General features: G+C 38.5%; 1 protein-coding gene across 1 annotated transcript in view; it reads left to right on the top strand.

The window, feature by feature from the left end:
* frmpd3.L (FERM and PDZ domain containing 3 L homeolog) overlaps positions 1 to 24,244 on the top strand; it is a 151,277-nt gene extending 127,033 nt beyond the window's left edge. The window contains exons 8-17 of the mRNA XM_018229633.2: positions 2,128 to 2,244; positions 3,861 to 3,992; positions 6,673 to 6,792; positions 6,925 to 7,061; positions 9,927 to 10,050; positions 10,124 to 10,213; positions 14,516 to 14,695; positions 17,890 to 18,031; positions 19,198 to 20,064; positions 20,276 to 24,244. Of these exons, the coding sequence (XP_018085122.1) occupies positions 2,128 to 2,244; positions 3,861 to 3,992; positions 6,673 to 6,792; positions 6,925 to 7,061; positions 9,927 to 10,050; positions 10,124 to 10,213; positions 14,516 to 14,695; positions 17,890 to 18,031; positions 19,198 to 20,064; positions 20,276 to 22,809 (4,443 nt within the window). The 3' untranslated portion in view covers positions 22,810 to 24,244. The remainder of the gene's footprint in view (positions 1 to 2,127; positions 2,245 to 3,860; positions 3,993 to 6,672; positions 6,793 to 6,924; positions 7,062 to 9,926; positions 10,051 to 10,123; positions 10,214 to 14,515; positions 14,696 to 17,889; positions 18,032 to 19,197; positions 20,065 to 20,275) is intronic.
* Positions 24,245 to 24,493: the final 249 nt, after the last annotated feature.

Here is a 24,493-nt window from a genome sequence, read left to right as displayed (position 1 = left end):
ACAAATTTACCTTTGTGCGAATTTAATATAGTTTTTGCGAACACGGAAAATGTTTAGCGACCACTTCCGAAGAAGGTTCGCAAATTTTATAGTTAGCGCCAGTGCGCAGTGAATGTAATAAAACTTCTTACTGAAAAAGTTGTTATGTTTGCTCCAAAAGATTACGACACCTTTAAGAACTTCTTAAAAGTGGGCAAATTTAATGAATATAAACACTGTAATAAATGTTGTAAATCAGCAATCCGTAAGACAAAGAAAGGAAATGAAGAGATAATTGTGGTGGAGGTGAAAACTAAGCCTAAAAAGTTTTTTAAATATATTAATAGTAAAAAGATGCAGGTTGAGAGTTTTGCTTCATTAAATAATGGTACCAGTATGGTTGTAACAGATACAGAAAAGGCAAATGTGCTAAATCAGTTCTTTTCTTCAGTGTATACAATAGAGGAGTCTGAGTTCCCAGGCTCACTTCATAGCTGCACTAATGGCTCAGCTCAATCGAGTCAATGGTTTACTCAGGATATGATTCATAAAGCTTTAATAAAAATGAATGGAAACTATGCTCCAGGGCCTGATGGCATACACCCCTGGGTTCTAAGAGAGCTCAGTTCAGTTTTAGACCAGCCCCTATTTCTGATTTTTTCAGATTCACTTTCATCTGGTATGGTGCCTATGGATTGGAGAAAAACTGATGCTATTCCGAAATTTAAAAAGGGATTATGATCTCAGCCTGGCAATTATAGGCCAGTAAATTTGACATCTGTGGTGGGCAAATTATTTGAAGGCTTGTTAAGGGATCACATTCAAAATTTTGTAAGTAATGTGTCAGTGTTTGCAGACGACACAAAACTATCCAGCCCAATTAATTCCATCCAAGATCTGGCATCCTTGCAACACAATCTTGACAAACTGGCAATCTGGGCAGCTAAGTGGCAAATAAGATTCAATGTTGATAAATGTAAAGTCATGCACCTAGGATGTAAAAATATCCAAGCCACTTAAACCCTTAATGGGGCTGCACTAGGCAAATCCATTATGGAAAAGGATCTTGGAGTCCTTGTAGATGATAAATTTGGCTGTAGCAAGCAATGCCAGTCAGCAGCATCAAGGGCAAATAAGATCTTGAGCTGTATTAAAAGGGGCATAGAGTCACAGGAGGAGGGGGTCATTCTTCCCCTGTATAGAGCACTTGTAAGGCCCCATCTAGAATATGCCGTACAGTTTTGGTCTCCATCACTCAAACAGGACATTATTGTATTAAAGAGGGTACAAAGAAGGGCAACTAAGCTGGTAAAAGGTATTAAAATTTTAGATATGAGACACGCTGGAGAAGGGGCGCTTAAGGGGTGATATGATAGCTATGTATAAATATATAAGGGGATCATATAATAATCTCTCTAATGCTTTATTTACCAGTAGGTCTTTCCAGCTGACACGAGGTCACCCATTCCGATTAGAAGAAAAGAGGTTCCGCCTAAATATTCTGAAGGGTTTTTTTTACAGTGTGAGCTGTGAAATGTGGAATTCTCTACTTGAATCAGTTGTACAGGCTGATACATTAGATAGCTTTAAGAAGGGGTTGGATGGTGTTTAGCAAGTGAGGGAATACAGGGTTATGGAAGATGGCTCATAGTACAAGTTGATCCAGGGACTAGTCCGATTGCCATTTTGGAGTCAGGAAGGAATTTTTTTCCCCCTCTGAGGCAAATTGGAGAGGCTTCAGATGGGATTTTTTTGCTTTCCACTGGATCAACTGGAAGTTAGGCAGATTTAAAAAAAACAAAAACTAAAAGATTGAACTTGATGGATGTGTTTCTTTTTTCAACCTTACTTACTATGTTACTATGTTAGTTACTAGTGAAGGGCAACATTGCATTATATTTTTGTTACTTTAAAACAATTTCATTTTTTGATGTTACTGGTCCTTTAAATGCCTTTAAAATAAAGAGAAACAAGGGAGCCCAGAGTAGAATTGAATGGTACACTAATCCCTGCCTTCAAACTGTTCTGTTATTGTACAATGGCATATTCTCTATGCAGCACCCATCATGTATAAAAAAATATAATAACATAATATTTTCTACAATGTTTCACAATATATATTTGCTACAATGTTTCCCTCTTCCATAGGACATGCTTAAGATGAAGGACTCACCTCCTCTTCTCCTTATTCCAAATGTCCTAAAAGTCTTTCTGGAGAATGGACAGATTAAATCATTCACGTTTGATGGTCGTACTACAGTCAAGGTGAGATATTTTACCCAGTTCTTCCATATCAACCCTGCTCAAACATTATTATGACAGCTATGTTAATGATAGTTTCAGCAGGTAGGTGAAAAGAAAAAGGAATGTCCAATTTGGAGTTACACACTAGTAGCCAAATATAGGCCATAATCTTCTTCAACAGTTACCCAGCCTAAAAACTGTCTATTTTGGAGCTGATCCCAAAGGAATATTTTGAATCCAAAGGCCATATTTACCGACATTATCTGCACTTGTTCATCTTGCTTTTGACTTAAGGACAAGCTGTAAGTGTTGTTTGTACAAACACAGACATGATGGAATATTTACACTGATTAGAATGTTTCTTTCTACAATGGAGAGCTAATTACCTTCCACAATCAAAGAAACGTAATGGAGTGCTTGATGACAGATAAGCAATTTTAAGTAGTAATTGGCAGAAAACCAAATATTTTCAATTAGTGATACTTCATGTTGTTAATAGTTCATCTCTTTAATTCAAATGAATTATTGTTTGTTTTTCAATCCCACACATGCAATTATGGTAATAGGAGTTATTCTATTTGCCAGGGGCCACATATTTAGGTTGCCCATAGCATTTTAGGGGTTTTTAGCAGCATTAAAGTAGCAATCAAAATATGCTATGCATTTATAAGGAGGTTTATGTTTTATGACTGTATTTTATACCCCAGCTCTTCAGTTTATTTCTGGTTGTTAGGGTCCAATATACCTTAGGAACCAGGCAGTCATTTGAAAGAAAGACTCGAATATGAAGAGAGATGCCTGAATACAAAGATAAATAATACAAAGTAACAATAACAATAGAATAGTAGAATCACAAAGCAATTTTTTGGCTGCCCGGGTCAGCAATAGTGTGCGGGTTGAGAAATTCCCGACCAGCCCCCTCCCAACCCGGCATTCCCCCTCTATTTATAGCAAGTCTATAAATTTAGAGGCTGGAAGCCAGCAGTTCTAGGTCACAGGCAGGGAGAGCAGGAGAATAGCTAAACTAGACCCGCCCATGACCGGAAGATTTTGTGCAGGAGCCAGCCCGAACCCGCCTGACGCGCGGGGTTTGGGCCAGCCCGCACATCACTAGTCAGCAAGCCCTTTGAAAGCTGGAAAGAGGAAGAAAAGGATGGCAAATATCTAAAAAAAATTTAAAAAACCAACTGAAAAGTTGTTGTAGGATATTCCGTAACATACTACAAGTTAATGTATAGATGAACCACCTATTTAATAAAAGATAATGGGGGAGATCTGGGAACAATTCCTATTTGCAGTTCCAGATACATGTGAAACCACAGATTGAAGGTAAATTATGTAAGGTTTGGAATTGAAAATATATTTACTGATGTTCTTGAAACTATGGCCGAATGACTGATGTTTTCCTGTATCAGAAACCTTGTTATAATTTTCGGACATTGTTTTTTTACTTTTCTTGGTCAAAATATCTTCCAATGGTTGTCATTAGTAACTATGTCAAACTGCCAGCATGGACGAGCTTTATATTATTTGTGCTGAAAAGACATTTTGAGGGTAAAAATAAACTGGACAAAACTGTTGCTGTTAGCCATAGTTCCTCAGGCACTGCCTTAAATCAATTTACGTTTTTTTTACAGGATGTCATGGTCACTCTACAGGACAGACTATCTCTACGCCATCGTGATCACTTCTCCCTTGTTCTGGAGTATTCTTCATCAGAGCAGTTCCGCAAATTTCTGCTCTTACAGGACAAACTGCCGCTAGCTCATGTGAGAATAAAGAGTGGAAAGGGAACAGGCAAATGGCAGAAAAGTTGGATAATGTAAAGACAGAATTAGAGACTAAATCTAGATAAATTGGATGATAATTACATGGAACTTAACAATATTTAATGACACCATATTTTGGATTTGACTAGCCTCCATAGATTGAGTGGGTTTCTCGAAGACTGCGAGGCCCATTTACTCACTTTCGAGGTTGAGGAATAAAAATGCATGTGCCAAAAAAATGCAACATATTTTGAGCAACTTTTTATCTCGCAATTGGAAAAGAAATAGTTGTTGTTGTTGGAGAAAAATCCCATTGACTACTATTGAATCTTGCCAGCTCTTACAAGTTCTTTCTTGTTCCAAAAAATATTCTTGAGTATATTCGCGTTTGCATTTTTTCGCAATATTTTTCCATGAATAGTGAAAAAAACACAAACTCCAATTTATATATATATCTATATATTTTATATATATATATATATATATATATCTATATCTATATATATATATATACAATATCAACCCCTTAATGTGTATCATCATCCAGAAAATAATACATACCTGTATTTCAAGATGTACAAGCTGACCTACTGAATTAAGAGATGTATTTGTCTAGGGAGATGCAAAACCATTTGAATTTGGGGTGGGCTGTATTGGTGGGGAGAATAACGCACATAGGAGACTGATGCATTCATACACTGGGGATAAAGAGTGCTGCTGCTTTTTCATGGGCATTGACTATAACATTTTGTCCTCCTCTTTTTCTAAATGAAAAGACCTCTTGGGTCCATTAGGTTGTCCTTTAATTCTAAGGTAGAATATTGCATTCATATTGTTATGGTCTTTTTTTATTATAAGGCAAAGTAAAACTGTGCTTACATGTAACTCTATGGGGCAAATTCACTAAAGTGCGAAGTGGCTAACGCTAGCGCAAAATCGCCAGTGTGACGTCATTTCGTTTCTTTGCCGATTTACTAACGGGCGCTGGCGTAAATTCGATAGCGAAGTGGACCTACTCTAGCGCTACTTCGCATCCTTACGCCAGGTGAAGTTGCGCTATGGTGAACGGACGTTACTACGCTAATTCACTAACTTGTGGATTTTCATGAACGTTAACTCTTGCGCCAGACTTGCCTTCGCCAACTGAGACCAGGCGAAGTGCAATAGAGTAGATAGGGCTTGCTTCAAAAAAAGTTTAAATTTTTTCTAAGTCCCAAAAAACGCTGGCGTCTTTTCCTTTTTTAAGGGTGATAGGCTGAAAAAGATTGTACATTTTTTTGGGGTACCCTCCTTCCCCCTACATTTCCTAACATATGGCACTATACATGTGGGCACATGTATAGGGCAAAATAACAACTCTATTTTATTTTACGAAGCTTTCCCAGCTTGTGTAGTGTAATGTATGTGGTGCTACATATACGTCCATTGTACTTTAACTTGGCACCGTATGCAAATTAGGCATCGCTAGTGTAACTTTGCTACTGTTCGCCTCCCTGAACGCAACTTCGCATTTTCGTGAATTTGCGTAGCGCTGGCAAAACTAAGCCTGGCGAAGTGCGACGGAGTGTGGCGAAGCTGTCACTGGCGCAACTTCAGGTCTTAGTGAATTTGCCCCTATATGTCTGAGGGTCCCAAATATTAGTTTAAACAAAATGATGATGAATGATGATCACGATAAGGTTTAAGTGGCCTCGAATGGCATAGAATTGGCATGTGGTCCATGCCTTCAAGAAACCCAGTTCTTTCCAGTGAGCCAGATTATTCAAAATGATTATGACAAATATACCTGGTTTTAAAGCCCATAGACAGACAGGAAGCCATAAAAATTTGTGGATGTACCTAAGTACTTATAGTGAGGGTTTGGTTAATTAAATGGAACTAAAGCTGTGCCAAACGGCTTTGCTATTATATTTAAGCCAAAACAAATAAAACCTGGACCTGTACATTATTTGCAAAGCTAAAAAGTTCAGTTTGGTGAAACGAAAAACATATGAATGTTAATTAATGTTAATTGGTGCATATGTGAAAGTTCTTATCTCCATCAGATTTCATCCAGTTCCAGTTGGAATGATTTGGTTCTATAACCTCAATTTTACATTTTATATATTTTCCCATATTCCTTAATTCTGTCAAGATATAAAGAGCAGAATCATTGGCCTCTGCATAGTTATAGTCAGTAGAAATGCTTCAAAGAGTCAATCAAAGATCAGTTTACCCACACCCACTTTGCATACATAATATTCCATGCCTGTGTAATCTATGCATATAACTGAAGTGCATTGAATATATAGACATTGAATGAATTAAATTAATGCATTTATTTCCAGACAGTAAGGGCCTTATTTATTAAACTTCAAATTTATGTGATTTTGGATTTTTTGTCTGCTTTAAATAAACTCACAATTTAAAAAAAAACACAAATGTTACCTTATTTATTAAAAAAATCCAAATATGAAAAACTCATTAAAACTTGAATACCAAGCATTTGTGAGTTTACAAGCTCCTAAAAAAGATGTAATCTTGTAAGCTTTTAGATGATCAATTTTTAGCTTAAGAAATACTTGATTCAAAGTTATAATGTGAGTATTAGCAAAGAAACACGAATCAGAGTAAAAACCCCAGCTGTGAATGTTAATAAATCATCCCCTAAGAACAGAATTCTCCTTTTTGTTTCCTACAGGTTGTGCATCGAACACACTATCAAGGTATGAGATGTCTGTTTCGAGTCTGTTTCTTCCCAAAAGAACCTGCAGAAATGCTGCACACTGATCCAGCTGCATTTGAATATTTGTATATACAGGTACAATTGATCTTTTTACAGGTATAAAATTAAATATGTACAGGAATAATGTTATTCCTGCTTTAGCATAAATATTAGTTACTGTATGAACAAGAGAGAGGCCTCATCTGGACTCTGTTATTCTGATTTCAGAGCCGAAATGATGTAATCAGAGAACGACTTGGCACAGAGTTAAAGAATGAACTGCTCCTAGTTCTCACTGCCCTCCATATATACATAAGTGTCAGCTCTTCTCGCCCGGGACAGAAGATTTCACTGCGTGCTGTCGAGTGAGGGAAAACCCTTTTCCTAACCATTTGCTTGATATTTATCTGCAGTCCCCTTTCACACACTTGTCGGATGTGGCATACATTCTCCTATAGATTTATAGATTCTCCAAAGCTATCTCTAGATACCATGCTAACTCTAACATATGCATCTACATTTCCACTACCATCCATGTAACCAATACTTGAGGCATACCTACTAAGCATCCGTCCTTAAATCTAATTTTTTCATACCGTAACTGCCAATCAAAATATGAAAATGCCCACTGATGGCAGTTGTACCTTCTTGCAACCATCAACTAAACCCCAAGATAATAGCATTTATATTAGCTGCACTGCCATATTTGCTCTTATGGACTTTTCATTACTGATTACATCTAAACTAACCTCAGTACTTTCCACCTGTTTTCCTTGATAACCCTGCCACCCAGTGTATTGTTTGTTATCTCCTCGCTTAATACACTCATACCACTATGTGCCACCATAAAACTCTTTAATTCTCTGTGTCAGTTTATGTGGCTATTGGGGTAATTTACTACCTCACCGCAGTTATGCTTGTTGCAACAACATGTGATCCTTGCAGTTTGATAACATTGCCACTGCCTTATTCCTAACTCCTGTTCAGAATTGAATGCAGTTGCACAAATTGATGCAGGCCACTAAGATAACCTGGGAGCTAGCGGTTCCTCTTAACCAAGCAATATCTCCAGGGTGGCCTGTCTCATTGCTGCAGCACAATTACATAGTTAAGTTTGGTTGAAAAAGGTCCAAAGTCCATCAAGTTCAACCCCTTAAACCCAGAGCAAATATAAGTTGTGGAATTCTCTCTCTATACCAGTCGTACTGGCTAATACATAAGATCAGTGATCCCTAACCAGTTTCTTGTGAGCAACATGTTGCTCAAGCTTTGGTTGTATAAAAAACAGGTGTACTACCAAAGAAAGTCTCTGGTAGGATGCCAGTCCACTTCAAATAGCCAATCACAGCCCTTATTTGGCGTTCCCTGGAGCTACCTTAATGCTTGATTTGCTCCTCGATTCTTTTTTAATTTGAATGTAGTTCACGGGTAAAAAATGTTGGGGACCCCTGCATTAGATATCCTCAAGAAAGAGCTGGATGGCTTTTCAGCAAGACATAAAAATCAGAGCTTGATCCAGGGACTGGTTCGATTGCTATCTTGGAACCAAGAAGGAACTTTTTCCCCCTCTGCAATTGGAGGAGCTTCAGATTGGCTGGATCAACTAGCAGTTAGGCAGGTTGTATTTATATATATATATATATATATATATATATATATATATATATATATATATATATATATATATATATATATATATATATATATTATATACACATAAAAGGTTGAACCTGTAGGACATGTGTCTTTTTCAACCTAACTTACTGTGCTACTGTGTATGTTAAATACCAATCTATACTCACATACATAAATATATACCTGTATATCAACTCCCCCTGGTGACCAAACTGGAATTAATGCAAAAAACTCATAGTGCATAGTGGGTAAAAAAACATGTTGACTGCATCCAAAATTGCACTTTGCACATTGCGGTGCGGTAAGTGAATGACCACTTATGTGTTTCTTCTGTTTCATCTTTTGCAGCTGTTGCCTTCTTTCTTCTTTTCTTTATATGGAATTAGTATTTTCTCTAATTAATTGTAGGCCATGTGTGCAAATACTTTTTGTGGGCACTTTCATAGCCCTGTATGTAGCTGGTGATCAGATAAGTTATAGGGCACTGTATTCAGAATAAATAGGGTTTTCATATACCTGAAAACAGAGTTTAGTATTTTTATAACTAGATTAGTGCTGAAAAAGGAAATTCATATTATAAAAATATAGCCAGTTTTCTTGCACTGAAAAATACATTTCAAGCTGCCTTTCAGTTGGAGTCAAGCTATTTGTATGGCACAAAATAACACCATATGAGTTGCTTTTAGCTGAAAGACCGGCTCCTATTGTTTTGCAACCCTGCAGTTATAAGAATTTTTTTTAGAAGCAAAAACTGAAAATGCACCTATGTGCATAATTAGGCGATAACTGTGAAAATCCCTCGTTTTAGCATTTTTGGCAATTCTCATAGGCAGCACTGAAAATGACTTTGAGAAATATGTCCCTGCATTTTTGTAATGGCAGCACTCACAACCATTATGAGTGTCAAGAACCTAGAAGTGAGTAATGGAAAGCAGCAGCAGCAGTGTTGATCTTAAGCTCATATTTAATGGCATAAATATATTTCTAGATGTAATTTTAGTTTTATCGGAAAGTTCCCCAACTGCAGATGATCAAAAATAGAGGGATTCCTAATGAAGGCAGTCAAACCAGTCCATATCATTGCCCTCTTCTTGGAACTTTCTCTACTCTGCTCTGTTGACATTTGTCATGTGCCTGAAGTCTTATATTTATCATACAATGTGAAAGAAAACAATGACATTCCCCTACAAAAGTTTTACGTGTGTTATGGTATGCTACACCTGGATTCAGCAAGACGTGAAAAGAATAATTAAGGTCTATTTAAAATGATCTAAGGGGGAAACAATAATGGAAAAGTATTTGTTGAGCACTTTTTCAAAAACAAAACACAAAGAAACCATATGTATTTTTGGTTACCTACTGACACTTTATTTTTTTAGAGAATTATTTATAATTCTATAATTATAATCACATACCATAATAAAGGGGTCTGATCTCGTGTTTGAAGAGTGAGTTCCTGTTTGATAAATGATGTACTTGTCTTTCTGTTTTACCCTTTATTTTCTCATACTTGTCTTCCCTTTCCCACCTGACACTTCCTCACTGTTTTCTGTTCACCCTCTTTTTGCCCTGTCTTATGCCAAATCTCCCTCTAGAAAAGAGTGGGGTTTGGATCCGTTCCTCCCACCCTCCCTCTTACAGGGTTACAAAGAGAAGTCTCTCCGGAAGGCATTGGCTCAGCACCTTAAAATTCACCAGAACCAGCTCTCTGGCAGCAAGGTAAAACATAACAAAAAAAGATCACATAAATACATTTTCAGGCAACACTCTAATTCTCTTTTTATATTTGCAGGCATCTGTGTTACAGGCAAAACTACGTTACCTACGCATTCTTAATGAGTTGCCAACATTTGCCGGTGTCCTGTTCAACACTGTGGCCATGGTAATATAAACAAGCAGTGTACACTGCAGTGTTCTTTCTAGAAGAAAATCAAAAATGTAAACACAGCTCTGATCTATAGAGAAACTATCATTACTATTAAAATGACACTATTCCCTAAATTATTATATTTCTTTAGAGTGCTCCCCTTATCACTTAACCTCCAAGATTTAAAAAATTTTGAATCTAAGATACTCAAATTTGTATGGAACGATAAATTTCCCAGGGTAAATAAGAATATACTATATAGATCTTTATCTAACGGTGGCTTAGGCTTGCCTAATGTCAGATACTATCACTGGTCGGCACAGTTATGTCAACTCCCAACTTTAAACTGCACCTCAGACCCTCCTCAGTGGGTTGCTATTGAGAACGCTTTTGTTGCCCCCTATGATGCCTTCTCATTTCTTTGGCTACCCAGGAAATCTCGACCTAAAACTATGAGCCCTTGCTTAGCTTGTTCCCTACGTGTCTGGGATATAGTATCTCGTAAACACCCATTTATTACCCCTCACACTCCTGCAGCACCTATATTGGGTAACCCAGCTTTCTCAGCTGGATTGCACAAGCACCTCTTTCACTGGTGGATCCTAAATGGGCTGGTTTCCGTTAAATCCCTCATAAACTCCAGAGGTCCCTACACTATCCAATATCTCTTAGAACATTATCAACTTCCAGATTCGGAGAGATTCAGAGCTTATCAGGTTTTACATTTTATACAGAAATGTTGGAATTCCACCAAAACTCATGATCTGTCTAGCTCGTTCTATGAACGTTGGTGTACAAAAGGTGCAGCTAAATTTTATCCAGATTGCAACAATACATGTTACAGGGGTTGTCCTGCGTCAGGATCCATGTTCCATATCTGGTGGACTTGTCCCATAGCTGGGAAATTCTGGATACGGATTTATACCCTTATTTTTTCTGTGTTACATCTCAACTTAAAAAGAGACCCATACGTTGCCTTATTGGGAGCTGCCCCCCATGACATCCCCAGGAAACAGGTTATTGCTAAGGCGTGGAAATCTCCTTCTCTACAATATAACATGGTGAAAGCGAAACTGGATTGGATTCTCATTAATGAAAAGCTAACCAGTATCCACCTGGATAAATATCAGACCTTTGTAGATATCTGGCAACCTTGGATAGATTACAGATTCCACGGTACTCTACCGGTCTCTACTCTTTCCTTATAAGATCTTTGGCAGACAACCCTTTTAACATGGGACCAACCATAGTATTTAATACCATAATCTGACCATAATTGACATGGCTCCTTTATATTGAAACTGCTTAAAGTTACTATGCTGATATCTGATTTTGCTCGAACTCCCTATGTGTATGCTGTAATCCACATTTGATACACCTGACTGTTTGACATGTGTATTTACTTATTGGTCTAACCTTTTGTTTTCCTTTTTTTTCTTTCTTTTTTGTTAACACCTGTCTTCCATTTCTTTGTTTCATGTTAAATGATATATGCAATGTAGTTTTGCTCTGTTTCGACACACACTGATAGACAGATATTTGATCTATGCAAATCCTTTTGTTTTTCTATTTGTATCATCTTCTCGCTGTATTGTACTACCGGTATCTGATTGTGAATACACATCGGTGTTGTCAATCCTTTTGATCTGTCTGTTGCACAATTTTCCTTTTTATTTCTGTCAATAAAAATATTGAAACAGAGAAACTATCATTACATTGTCACCAAGTTACAGCATTGGCCTTCAGTAAAGAAACACCTAAAAGTAAGACCTGTAGAATGGAGATATTATAAGAACTTATAATCTTATAAGATCTTACTTTTTTAACCTTCAGTTTAGACCATTAGCGTATCAATCATCGAACAATAGCATTTAACTGATCATTATTTGGGTTAACATTGATAGGTATAACACCTTTGTTCGCATGTTTCAATATTCAGTCAGTCAGTTGAACTGGACAAAAATGTGGCATGTTTTATATATATATTTATATATGGGCCAAGTAAGCTTTTTACAGTAAAACTTAGAATAAAATTCTAAACTTTGGGACTGTTTTGCTTACTTATTTTGGTCTCCTACTCATTTTCTTCATGTAAATTGTGAGCCTTCATTTAAAACCTTTTTCAGGTGAGAGGGAATGGAAGCAGAAGTGAAAAAAGGCATTGAAAATACCCAATGATTGGGCCACAAATTTTATTGTACACATTGGTTGTGGGTATCATGTCCATATGGAATATCAGTACTTTCCTCCCATTTGTCCTTATTTATAATAAGAGCTGCCTAGAGATTTACATCTTCAAGTTCAACTTGACCACATGGGTCCTAGGATAACTATGTCCCTTGCTAAACATTTCTTTGCTTATTAAGAAATGGTAGGCAGCTCTTATTATAAAGACACAGTTTTAGTCTAAACTAAAAAACTTAATAGTAATGGCGTAAATGGTGTGAGTCAGCATGACATTGATGACGCTTAATATACTCCTTCCATTAATTAAAGGAGAAAAAAAGCTACAGAGGCATTTTATTGCCAATAGATTAGCTGCAATAGTGTAAGCTAGAATGCTATATTTATTCTGTAAAATATTTTACCATTCCTGATTAAAAAGCTCAAGAAGCTCTCTGTTAATTTAGGATAGCAGCTACAGTATTAGCTTGGTGTGACATCACTTCCTGCCTGAGTCTCTCCCTGCTCACTTATAGCTCTGGGCTCAGATTACAGCAGAGAAGGGAGCGGTGGGTGGAAGAGGAGAAAATTCAGCATGCTCTTGCCCAGGGTAATGAGGTGTAAGCTGAAGGCAGGAAGTCTGATACAGAAGTCCATGTGAATACAATAGAAGGAAAGAAATGCAGTATTTATTTTGACAGGGGACTTAGAGCAGCACTACTTTGAGAGTTTACTGGTATATTTAGGTGGACCTTTCTGATAAGGCTTACTTAGTTTTAAAACTTTTCCTTCTCCTTTAAACCAACATTTAGGACCTACAAAATTCACAAGGCTCTAGAGTATGTGGATACTGATGTAAAATACATATAATTACCTATTTTAATTACATTGATTTGCCTGTGGTTGGTTGACCTTGGGGCAAAGTCTTGACATTTCTGTAAATGACTATACTTAGCTCTATGACTATTTACCTTGATCTGATTTAACTTATTCACAAAGTTGCAATAATATTTCATTATGCGAGTCATAGAAAAGGGTTTACAGTGGCTGTCTGCATTTTTTATCTAGTGCAGATGCACAGGTTACACATACATCATTCCATATGCCCCTGGAACACACCATTTTCTAGATGTACTTTATGACTATAACTTTATATTATTAGCTGTGCAAGAATGAAAAGAAGGAATTCTGGCACAAAGCAAGTTGAATTATTGGAGATATATCACAATGCTTTGAAAGTTAGATCTTGTATTAAATGTTGGCATTGCACCACCATTGTAAATTATAGGCAGAAGGGAAGTGAAACTGACTATATACAATTTATTTGCAATTAAACTAATTATTGGATGTGTACAGAAAAAACAGCTGACAAGCAATTCATTTGACTTCATTCATATACTTGACATTGGGCACATGAGAATCATGGTTTCACCAATAAGAAAAGTAGAGTCCAGGTCCTTTTTTTTTTTTCTTTTAGTTTTTTTGTTTTTAGCTAAAACATATAAAATTAGACTTAGTCGATATTTATTAATCACCAAAAAAAACTTAAAAACTGTAAAATTACGGCATCTAAAATCTGGTGAGTTCAATGGAAGTTGTTCTAGTAAAATCCAGTAATCAGGTTTCTGAGATTTACATTTTTTACTATATAAGCACACACACGAGTTTGGTGAGTTTTTGAGTCTTATTTTTTAAAACAAATTCAAATTTGAATTTTGATAAATAGGCCTCAAAGTGTATACCTTCAGTCTTGCAATGAATCCTGACAGTTTCACTAAACAAATTACAGTATATATGCATGTTATCCAGTATATTCATAATTGTCTAAAGTTGTCTTTGCTGTGGCCAAAACTGTAATAAATTGGGGATCCGATATGTGTCATCAAAGGTATTTTGATGACACAAAGGCATTTCAGAAGAGTTGGATTAAGGTTGTTATTACAGAAATGTTTCCTTGCTAATTCCTGAATTTACCGTAAATCCGGAAGGTCACATCATGTGTTATCATGTCTGGAAGAAAATAATTTTTTACAATTAGCCTCTACAATATTTCAAAAGAATGCATTGAAAGCTAGCCTGGGAATAAGTTAAGTTGTGGTAGGAAGAAGTAATTAATATGCTGCCTATCTTTTCTTTTTTCTCACTTCTCCTCAGGATGAGAAGACTCCAGCAACTACACTTCTAGTTGGCCCTCGCCATGGAATTAGCCATGTCATTGATCTGAGAACCAATCTTACTACAGTTCTATTTGAGTTCAGTCAGGTGTCAAAAGTTCAACTTTTTCGTGAATCCCAAGGGGTGGCACGAGTGGAGATTAGTGTCACTGACACCAAGGTAGAGGAAAATCTTGATGTTATATTGTCTTTGCTGACATGAATAAAAATACTGTGAAGTACAGGTATGGGATCCGTTATCCGGAAAGCTCTTATCCAGAAAGATCCAAATTACAGAAAAGCTATCTCCCAAAGACTCCATTTATCATAATAATCCAAATTTTTGAAAATTATTTCCCTTTTCTCTGTAATAATAAAATAATACCTTGTACTTGACCTAAACTAAGATATAATTAATCCTTACTGGAAGCAAAAACCAGGCTGTTGGCTTTAGTTAATGTTTACATGATTTTCTAGTAGACTTAAGGTAAGAGGATAAATGCTTTATTTATCACTAGGTCTTTCCAGCTGACACAAGGTCACCAATTTCATTTAGAAGAAAAGAGGTTTCGCCTAAATATTCGGAAGGGGTTTTTTACAGTGAGAGCTGTGAAGATATGGAATTCTGTCCCTGAATCAGTTGTACTGGCTGATACATTAGATAGCTTTAAAGGATAAGTAAACATATAAAATAAGTGAATGTAAAATTGATGAGAGTGCTATTGTAAGCACTTTTGTAATTTACATTCATTATTTATTTTCTTTTTATTCCAAGATATTAAGGGATACATGTACTGTTAATATGAATGAATTTTGTTCCAACAGCTCCACCTGCTGGTCAGTTTCTGACCAGTCTGACCACCAAGTAGTCAAGGAGTTGTCAGGAGAAAGAAAGAGGCTGCTCTGATGTTCTTCTGCTTAGGAAAACAATTAGAAACCTTTCTCAAATCTTTCCTAAGCAGAAGAACATCAGAACAGCCTCTTTCTTTCAACAAAATTCATTCATATTAACAGTACATGTATCCCTTAATATCTTGGAATAGAAAGAAAATAAATAATGATTGTAAATGACAAAAGTGCTTAGAATATCACTCTTCTTGATTTTACATTCACTTATTTTAAAGGTGTTGGGTGGCTTTTTAGTAAGTGAGGGAATACAGGGTTATGGAAGATAGCTCATAGTACAAATTGATCCAGGGACTAGTCCAATTGCCATTTTGGAGTAAGGAAGGACCCTCTGAGGCAAATTGGAGAGGCTTAAGATGGGTTTTGCCTTCCTCTGGATCAACTAGCAGATAGGCAGGTTAAAAAAAAGTTAAAAAGTTGAACTTCATGGACGTGTGTCTTTTTTCAACCTTACTTACTATGTTACTATGAGGATCCAAATTACAGAAAGATCTGTTATCCGAAAACCCCCAGATCCCGAGCATTCTAGACTATTATTATATTGTAGATGATCAATGCCCATACCGCCTGATCTCAGGATTAAATTAGAACAGGAACAAAACCAGCATATGCGTTTAGTTAACAGGGAGATAAGTAGATGATGGTAGATACATTTTATTGAGCGCAAAACATTTCACATTAAGGGATTTTTGTCAAGCAAAGGAACAAAAATGGTTAGATAGAGAAGGAACATTTAAGTTAACAAGAGAACCAGAATGTAGCTTGATTATGGATACCAATGAAATGAAGAATTTCAATAGTCAAATGTGTCAAATGTCTATGAAAATTAGAACAGAGAAGTGACCTTTGGCTACACAAGGCTGTAGAGTATACAGGTCAAAAGACAGATTGCATAATGTAGGCAGTTGAGTGATGATGATGCTGAGTAAACTGTGAGGGTAAACTAGGGTTTATATGTGAATAGCAGTGTTTTCTGAATTAGGACAGTGGCAGAATTAGTAGATGAAGGACAGCAGGGACCAGAATTAGCAGAAATATACCCTGCGACAAGTCAAAGCAGAAGATATGACAACGGAAGGGACAAAGAACAATACTTCCTTAGGAAGCATTGTGCAGGCAACCAGAACATATACAAGTAATTCTGTATGCTCTGGTTGCAGTTTTGGAGCAGGCAACTTCATAGTTAAATAGTTAAATTGGGTTGAAAAAAGAAAAGTCCATCAAGTTCAACCCCTACAAATGAAAACCCAGCATCCATACACACATCCCTCCCTACTTTCACATAAAATCTATATACCCATACCTATATTAACTAAAGAGCTTAGTATCACAATAGCCTTTGATATTATGTCTGTCCAAAAAAATCATCCAAGCCATTCTTAAAAGCATTAACAGAATCAGCCATCACAACATCACCTGGCAGTGCATTCCACAACCTCACTGTTCTGACTGAGAAGAACTCCCTACGTTGCTTCAAATGAAAGTTCTTTTCTTCTAGTCTAAAAGGGTGGCCTCTGGTACGGTGATCCACTTTATGGGTAAAAAGGTCTCCTGCTATTTGTCTATAATGTCCTCTAATGTACTTGTAAAGTGTAATCATGTCCCCTCGCAAGCGCCTTTTTTCCAGAGAAAACAACCCCAACCTTGACAGTCTACCCTCATAATTTAAGTCTTCCATCCCCCTAACCAATTTAGTTGCACATCTCTGCACTCTCTCCAGCTTATTTATATCCCTCTTAAGTACTGGAGTCCAAAACTGCACTGCATACTCCAGATGAGGCCTCACCAGGGACCTATAAAGAGGCATAATTATGTTTTCATCCCTTGAGTTAATGCCCTTTTTTATGCAAGACAGAACTTGTTTTGCTTTAGTAACCACAGAATGACACTGCCCAGAATTAGATAACTTGTTATCTACAAAAACCCCTAGATCCTTCTCATTTAAGGAAACTCCCAACACACTGCCATTTAGTGTATTTATACTATGCATGTATCAACATTGAACTTCATTTTCCAGTTTGCTGCCCAGTTTTCCAACTTAGACAAATCACTCTGCAAAGTGGCAGCATCCTGCATGGAACCTATAGTTCTGCACAATTTAGTATCATCTGTAAAAATAGAAACAGTACTTTCAATGCCCACCTCCAGGTCATTAATAAACAAGTTGAAAAGCAAGAGACCTAGTACAGAGCATGCTGGATGGCATCTGATTGTGCAAGTGTGCATATTTTAATAGTACGCAGGCATGTTGCCACCTTGCAGCGCTATTATGCTGGAAAAGTGGAAGAAAACCTGCTTTGTGGGTAATAAACATGGCAATTTGCTGCAAAGAAATTAATTTGCACACTGCACTTCCACACAAAAATGAGCCCATTAATGTTCAATAATCTTAATTGTTTCAGTGTCCAAAAATGGTACATGCAAATACCTTAACCTTTACCTGTTAATCTTATTTTTCTTCTCTCAAAGGCCCTTGTATTGCTTATGGAATGGCCTGAAGCTACTACTTTTTCCTGTTTGGTTGCTGGATATTATCGACTCTTGGTAGACTCCAAAAAAGGGATCTCATACAGAGCAGCAGGTCACTTACCTCCTCAGATTATCAAGGCAGGTATGGTTCTCGTCACACTTTTCCCCCTCCTTAACCCTATATGAAATCTCTATCCAAAACGTAGCACAGTTCTCTACTAGGATGCTCTTTTAATAAGTTGCTACTGAAGCTTAAATGCCTAAACCTGATATCATGCTAAAGAATGAAGAATCAAGAAGCTTTTACCTCTTTAAAGCCCCAGAGTGAAATTCTAATTGTGTTTCATCAGTTCAATTAAACATGGAATCATTTCAGAGTTGGTCAGGCTGCTTATCTGAACTAATTTAAAATTATAATACTTTATAAAAGGTTTAGAATTTCACAAAATGCCATTTGGCCAAAGATTTCATTCATGCAGTTTACTATTATATCAGTGGTGATAATAAATATACGTTGCAGTCATTAAAACACAACATATTTCCATTCTAGCCTTTCAATATAAACGTTTGCTTTTTAAGTTTCAAGGCCCACCATAAGTAAAAATAACCTAATAATCACCAGGTCAAATTAATGAGACCTGACCCAAACCCATCAGGCGTTAGACGTTTGGATTTTTTTTTTAAATCTGTGTGAAGCCAACTTCAATTTTATTCTTTTAATTTTATAAAACCTGAAATAGCTAAAGAAGAGGTTGTATAATAAGTGGCCCACAGCCTATAAGCAGAATCATAAATGACCAGTTACAGTGGCACTATGTATATGATTATACACATACACATATGATTTTAAATGCAGCCCTTTCACTGTCTACATCCATAGAGCTGAAGTCATTTTGAAATTAAAACTGCCATACTCTATACTTAAGTCATGGATTATGACAGGTGGCTTGCAGGCTGCAAATTTTGGGCTTAGGTAAAATTGTGGGCATATTTATTAATGGGTTCTAAAAATAATAATTGATTAAAAAGGGTCCACAGAAATAAAGCAATTAAAAAATAAATAAATAAGAAAAAACTAGTGAAATAAAAGCAGGGAATTAACCTGGTGGCATTCAAAATGTTTCTGGCTGCAGGTCCATTAGACAATCACAAGAGAGAACCACCACTCTGATTGGCTGTACATATTTATTTCTCAGCAGGATTCCTAGGGATTGGACTCCATTTGCAGTAAGAGATTAGGGTCCACTCAAAGATGATGCTTTTTATTTTTTGAATTGCAATTAACTTGTATTTCTGCTCCCTTTTCAGATCGCCTCAGTTTGCCCACAGTGTCACGCATGCCCTCATCCATCAAGGTCCCTCCATCTTCCAGCCCCTCTACAGAATCCCGCTATTCGAAGGGACCCACACCTACTTCCTCTGTCCCATTGGAGGACCCGGAGCCTGTCAGTCTGTGCTACCTCAACTTGCGTGGAAAGGAAGGAAGAGATGTCAACCAGAATCTTGTCACAGAGGAGGGTCGGCCCAGAACAAAATCTGACCCAACCCCTAAGGTGTCATCCAGCCAGCCTGTCATGGAGGAGCATGGGGAACCGTCCGAGGTCAGCAGGTCCCGTTCCTTCACAATGGACACACAGGTGAAAATAGAGAATCCTCAATTCTTCTGTGATTCATGTAAGGCCAAGATGAAGAGCCGGCTGGGGGGAGGCGGTGGGGGTGTGAAGTGTGCAAACACATGTGGATCCCGCAAATGCAGGGACAACACAGTTGACCTTATGTCCTTACCGCCTCCTGAACTTGAGAAAGGGGAAGAAGAGCAGGAAGAGGAAGAAGGCAAGATAGGTGCAACAGAGAGGGAGGTGACAAGCACATCATCCCTTCTTCCAGCTGCAGCTCCCCCTCCTCCAGGGTTTGGGGATAATAGTTCAGATGAAGATGAGCCCAAGCAAAGGGCAGGAAGAGTGCAGGAGAAAATCAAGGGCCCGGAGAAGAGTAGTGATACTCTACAACCTGGATATGAGGATCTGCCAGTGACCTTGATAGACAGTGTCCAGACAAGAACTGTCCGGGACCATGCAAGAGAACTGGATGATGCATTGGTATCTACCCTGCAAGCACTGGAGGCTCTTGCTGCTTCTGAGGACTTCCCCACCCCAGCACCCCAGCCAACAACAGGTAATCTGTGGATCATACCAAAATATCTATAGTGCATTCTGTTAAACCCATATCACTTATGCCACAAGTGGGAATACAGAGAGTATGTCTCTACATCATACGTTACACAATGTAGCCTTTTACTGATATGACTGACTTAATTCCATACCAGTACTGTATATGATAATTCCTCTCACTTATATTATAATGTCGTTTTCACTTTCTTTTTCAGGTCTCATTGTTTTAGCTGCCATCACCCCTGAGTCTTCCCTGGACTCTGGTCATGAAACCAATTCTTCAGAGCTCACTGATGTTTCAGAGATGGTGACAGCAATGAAGCAACATCATAATACTGCATATATCTTGGCCCATCATCTTAATAAGGAAAGCCTTCTTTCCAGAAAGGATCTACCCTTTCGCATTCAGACATGTGCTGCCCAAGCTGTCCTTGCCTCTCCTTATACCCTAGGCTGTCAAGAAACCAGCCCTCTTGTTAAGTCCACAATTCTCCAGCAGAGCATTACAACAGCTGTATCCAAGCAGGAGTCCATTGTTAGATCACCAAGTCCATTAACTAATCTAAATGATGATATATCAAAACTGACATCTCCTGTCGAATCTAAGGAAGAAAATGTCGGCTCTGCTCTCATTCAGACACAAAAACCATCACAATCCCCTGGAAAGAAAAGCACCAGATTCATGCAAACTTCTAATGAAGGCACTCCTGAGCCAGTCTCATCTTCCTCTAACCCCAAGATGTCCAGCAATGGAAATTCACAGTGCAAGGAGAAAGATGTTGCAGAAAATGCAAAGCCCACTGACAGTCCATGTCAATGTCGCCTTCCTCAAGGAGAGACACCTTTCGATACATTGGAAGAGGCTAGGAGTGGAGGACATGATGTTCTGCATTTGTCTCCTACAGATGATGAGAGACTTCATGCTAAAGCTTGCTCTGCACGCAATTTGGAGGAACAATGCCAAAGCCTTAAGCCTGTTGAAAAACAGGAGATGGTAAAAGTTCAGATGGTGGCAGCAGCCTCACCCAACTTTAAGGATCAAAAGGAAGTTACTGAGAAGAGTGTCAAAGCAGATAAGAAATTAGATATGCCTGATAAGTGTATCAAAGTAGAACAAAAGTCCCCTGTGCCTAGTAGCATCCTGCTTGTAGCAGAAAGTGCTAAGATTACTTTAAAAACAGACACACAAACAAACACAGCGCCAAAAAGCTCTGAAAGGGTTCTTACTCCAATTGAACTAGATGAGTGTGATGCACCAGCCAAGCCAAGGGCCCGGGCACCATTTAGGCTAAGAAAACTTTTTTCTGCCACATTCCCTACCCGTATGAGGAGAGAAACAGATGAGCGTCAGGCCCAACTACGCAAAGTCAAACAGTATGAGATGGAATTCCTGGAAGAACTTCTAAAGCCCCATGGCAAAATGGGTACCCAGCGCAAAGAAATCCAATATCCTTTGGTGCCTGGTCGATGCTCCTGCCAAGTACGCAGCAGTCCTTTACAGAAAGTGCCAGGTATGTCTCGCGAGCAGCGACGTAGCTGTGACTGTAAACGCATCATAAGAGGTATTAGGATCCCACCTAACCCTTCTCTGGATCTGGAAACCAAAAACAAGCCAAAAGTACATGATTCAGATCCCCCAAGACTTCGCCTTGTACGTTCCTCCAGTCTTGAGTCCCGTAGTACTGAGAAAATGGAATCATTTCTGAACACATGTACACCGCACACTGATGACAGTATTAGATATAAAAAGCTACCACCAAAATCTGCAACTGATGAAGTTGAAAAGAATGAATTATCCATTAGCACTTTCAGCAAGGTGCATAAAAAAGAGAGTGAGTCTAATCTGAAGACCAAAACACAAGATGTACCAGAAGTTAGGGAGGAGAAGAAGATGCTAGCTGTTCCCCCACGACAAGAAGAACTGTTTTCTGTCCAGACCAAATTACCTGAAGAAGAGGGGGCAGTGCCAGGAGATAAATGTTGCTCTATTCGACATTGTTTCAATTGTCGAAGGTGTTCATCCACAGAGGATGGCAGTGAGAGGGATGAATTATCCTATTCGATCCCCATGCAAATCCTACCAGGGATGAGAATGAATGCAGAGACAACCCCTGTGGTAAGTCAGGCCCTTCAGGTACTGGATGCTACTGTTTGTACTGGCCCTGCAGAAAGTCAAACTCAAGAGATTGATCTTCGAACAGCAACCTTTGAGGGTAGCCTGGCAAAAGTCAGTGCCTTACGTGGCCGTTCCTATTCCCTCCCTGATGGTTTCACATCTGTCCAACTTGACACTACTGAGCTGCTGACTGTTTTACGCCAGTGCCTGGTCAGCAGTGAAGCCGGAGACCCCAAAACAGACACAGTGAATTTAAGCCAGCGGAAACAAGAGTTGACTATGCGCTTCAAAGAATTCCGGGCATCATGCAGAAGAGTGGCTGGTGTTGACAAGAGCCCAGAACACATGCTAACTGCAATAACGAGCAGTTTTCAAGTTCTCTGTGGTCTGATTGAAACTTTTGTAAAACTTGTGTTTGTTGTCAGGTCAGAAGTACAGCGGCAGGAATTACTTGCAAAGGTAGAGGAAGTAGTCAGAAATTATACTTTCCTCATTAGGGCAGCAGAAGAGTCCAGTGCACGGACAGTTGGACTAAGCCGGACTGTAGTTGGTCAGCTAGCAAAGCAGTCAGCTACTGTAGCCACAGCAGTCAGCACTTTCTCCCGTTCCATAAAGACTTTGATGAGCAAATAGAGAAACTGAGATGTGTTAACCCTGTGAGATGCACTTTTACAGCTGTGAGACGCAAGTCTGATTTGAATGGTGCTGCACAGTTTGAACTCTGCATTCATTAGAGAGAACACAAACAATGATATATTGAATATTATAGTAAAAGTGGAAGTGTATACCTGTGAGTGTAGTAACAATATGGCAGCACTGTGCACACAAACCATTGCAGGGCTCTTTTGCTTGAGAAGAACACAATGTAAATAGGCTCCTCCATATGTAGATGGAAAGGAACTAAAAAGATGCTGGAAACTTCAGTATCAGGTAATCCTTGTATATAAAGCTACCAGTTCCACTGTGATCATATATGCTCTTTACCTACCCCTGTCTCACATGTGAGGGAGACAAATGCAAGGTGAGAGCATGATGAAGCAAACAAGAATTCCCCTGGCTGGCAGAGGATAATGCGAAGTGCTGTGGTTTCTGCAGAAGCAGAGCCCATAGATCTATGGCAGGCAATGGGAAACCGCCAATTTGCCATATAATATCTTACTGTTAGAATCATATTTTACATCGCAGATCTGCCATTTGTTCGTGCCTATTTTGCCCATTATGTGCCAAGTCGTTAACAATTTCTCAGACAAAATGCCATGAACATTTGGATAGATGATAGATAGATTTGATAGTGAATTGCAGCTTGGACAACTGATATTACCTTTCATTGAAGGAGCAGGAACGTTTCAAAACAACATTATCTAAAAATCTCAGCCTTAATATAGTCAGAAACATATTCCCCTAGCTCAGCCTCCTGTTGCTTAGTTTGCCTATGAAATGGCAAAGTGGTGTCACTGAATGCAGTACCTGTTCCAATCCTGTGCAGCTTCCTTTTCTCCCTGGGGCCATGGGCAAAGACATGCGCACTGCACAGCAGTTTTGAGCTTGTATGTCCAGAAATGATTGATCCTGTTAGCCCCGCCCACTTAATCATATTGTTCAATCGAAAGGCTCTTATACTGTTTCTAGGCCAACACAATAAACAAAGTCCTGCACAGCCCCTATAGTTGCAGAGTTGAGATCGTGTTTGAAAGGAAAGGAGCTGTATAGGAGCAGAGTTGTGCCAGCTTTAAACTGCATTATACATATATGCAGTGTAAGTTAGATGAAATTTATTGTCTAATATTTGTGCTTGTTACACAAATATTGAGGAGCTGCGGGGGGAAGTGACAACAGCGCTTTTAAAATGGCGTCGGCAATCTCGGCAGAAAGAGGGAACTTAGAAGACTCATAACTTCATAATAGATGACTAATACAGCGGATCAGGAGGCACATATATGGTAACATTTATACTATTTCTTTCTAGAACCTTTCCTTGTCCTTTTAAGGAGAATTCAAAACATTTGTAAAAAAAAACCCCCAGGCTAACTGCCCCCCCCAGGGAAATGCCCCATACTTTAAACGCAGATTCTGCCAGCGGAGTTCCACACATCTATCTTCCAGGTCCTTGGAAAGCTGACTGGGAGATCAGCAATTTTCGTGCAATTCCTTGCATGTGCAGTTGTCGCAAACCGGCAAACTGCTCCAACATTCGCAGAAATACCGATCGCCCAGTCAGCTTACCGAGGACCCGAAAGATGGCTGCGCGGAAATCTGCTGACAGAATCTGCGCCGAGGGGTAAGTATAAAGTATGGTGCATTTAACCAGGGGGGGGAA

The sequence above is a fragment of the Xenopus laevis genome, chromosome 8L (assembly GCF_017654675.1).
Source record: "Xenopus laevis strain J_2021 chromosome 8L, Xenopus_laevis_v10.1, whole genome shotgun sequence".
NCBI classification, from domain to species: Eukaryota; Metazoa; Chordata; class Amphibia; order Anura; family Pipidae; genus Xenopus; species Xenopus laevis.
Note: the sequence above shows the minus strand (reverse complement) of the source record. Positions and strands in the feature narration are given on the sequence as shown.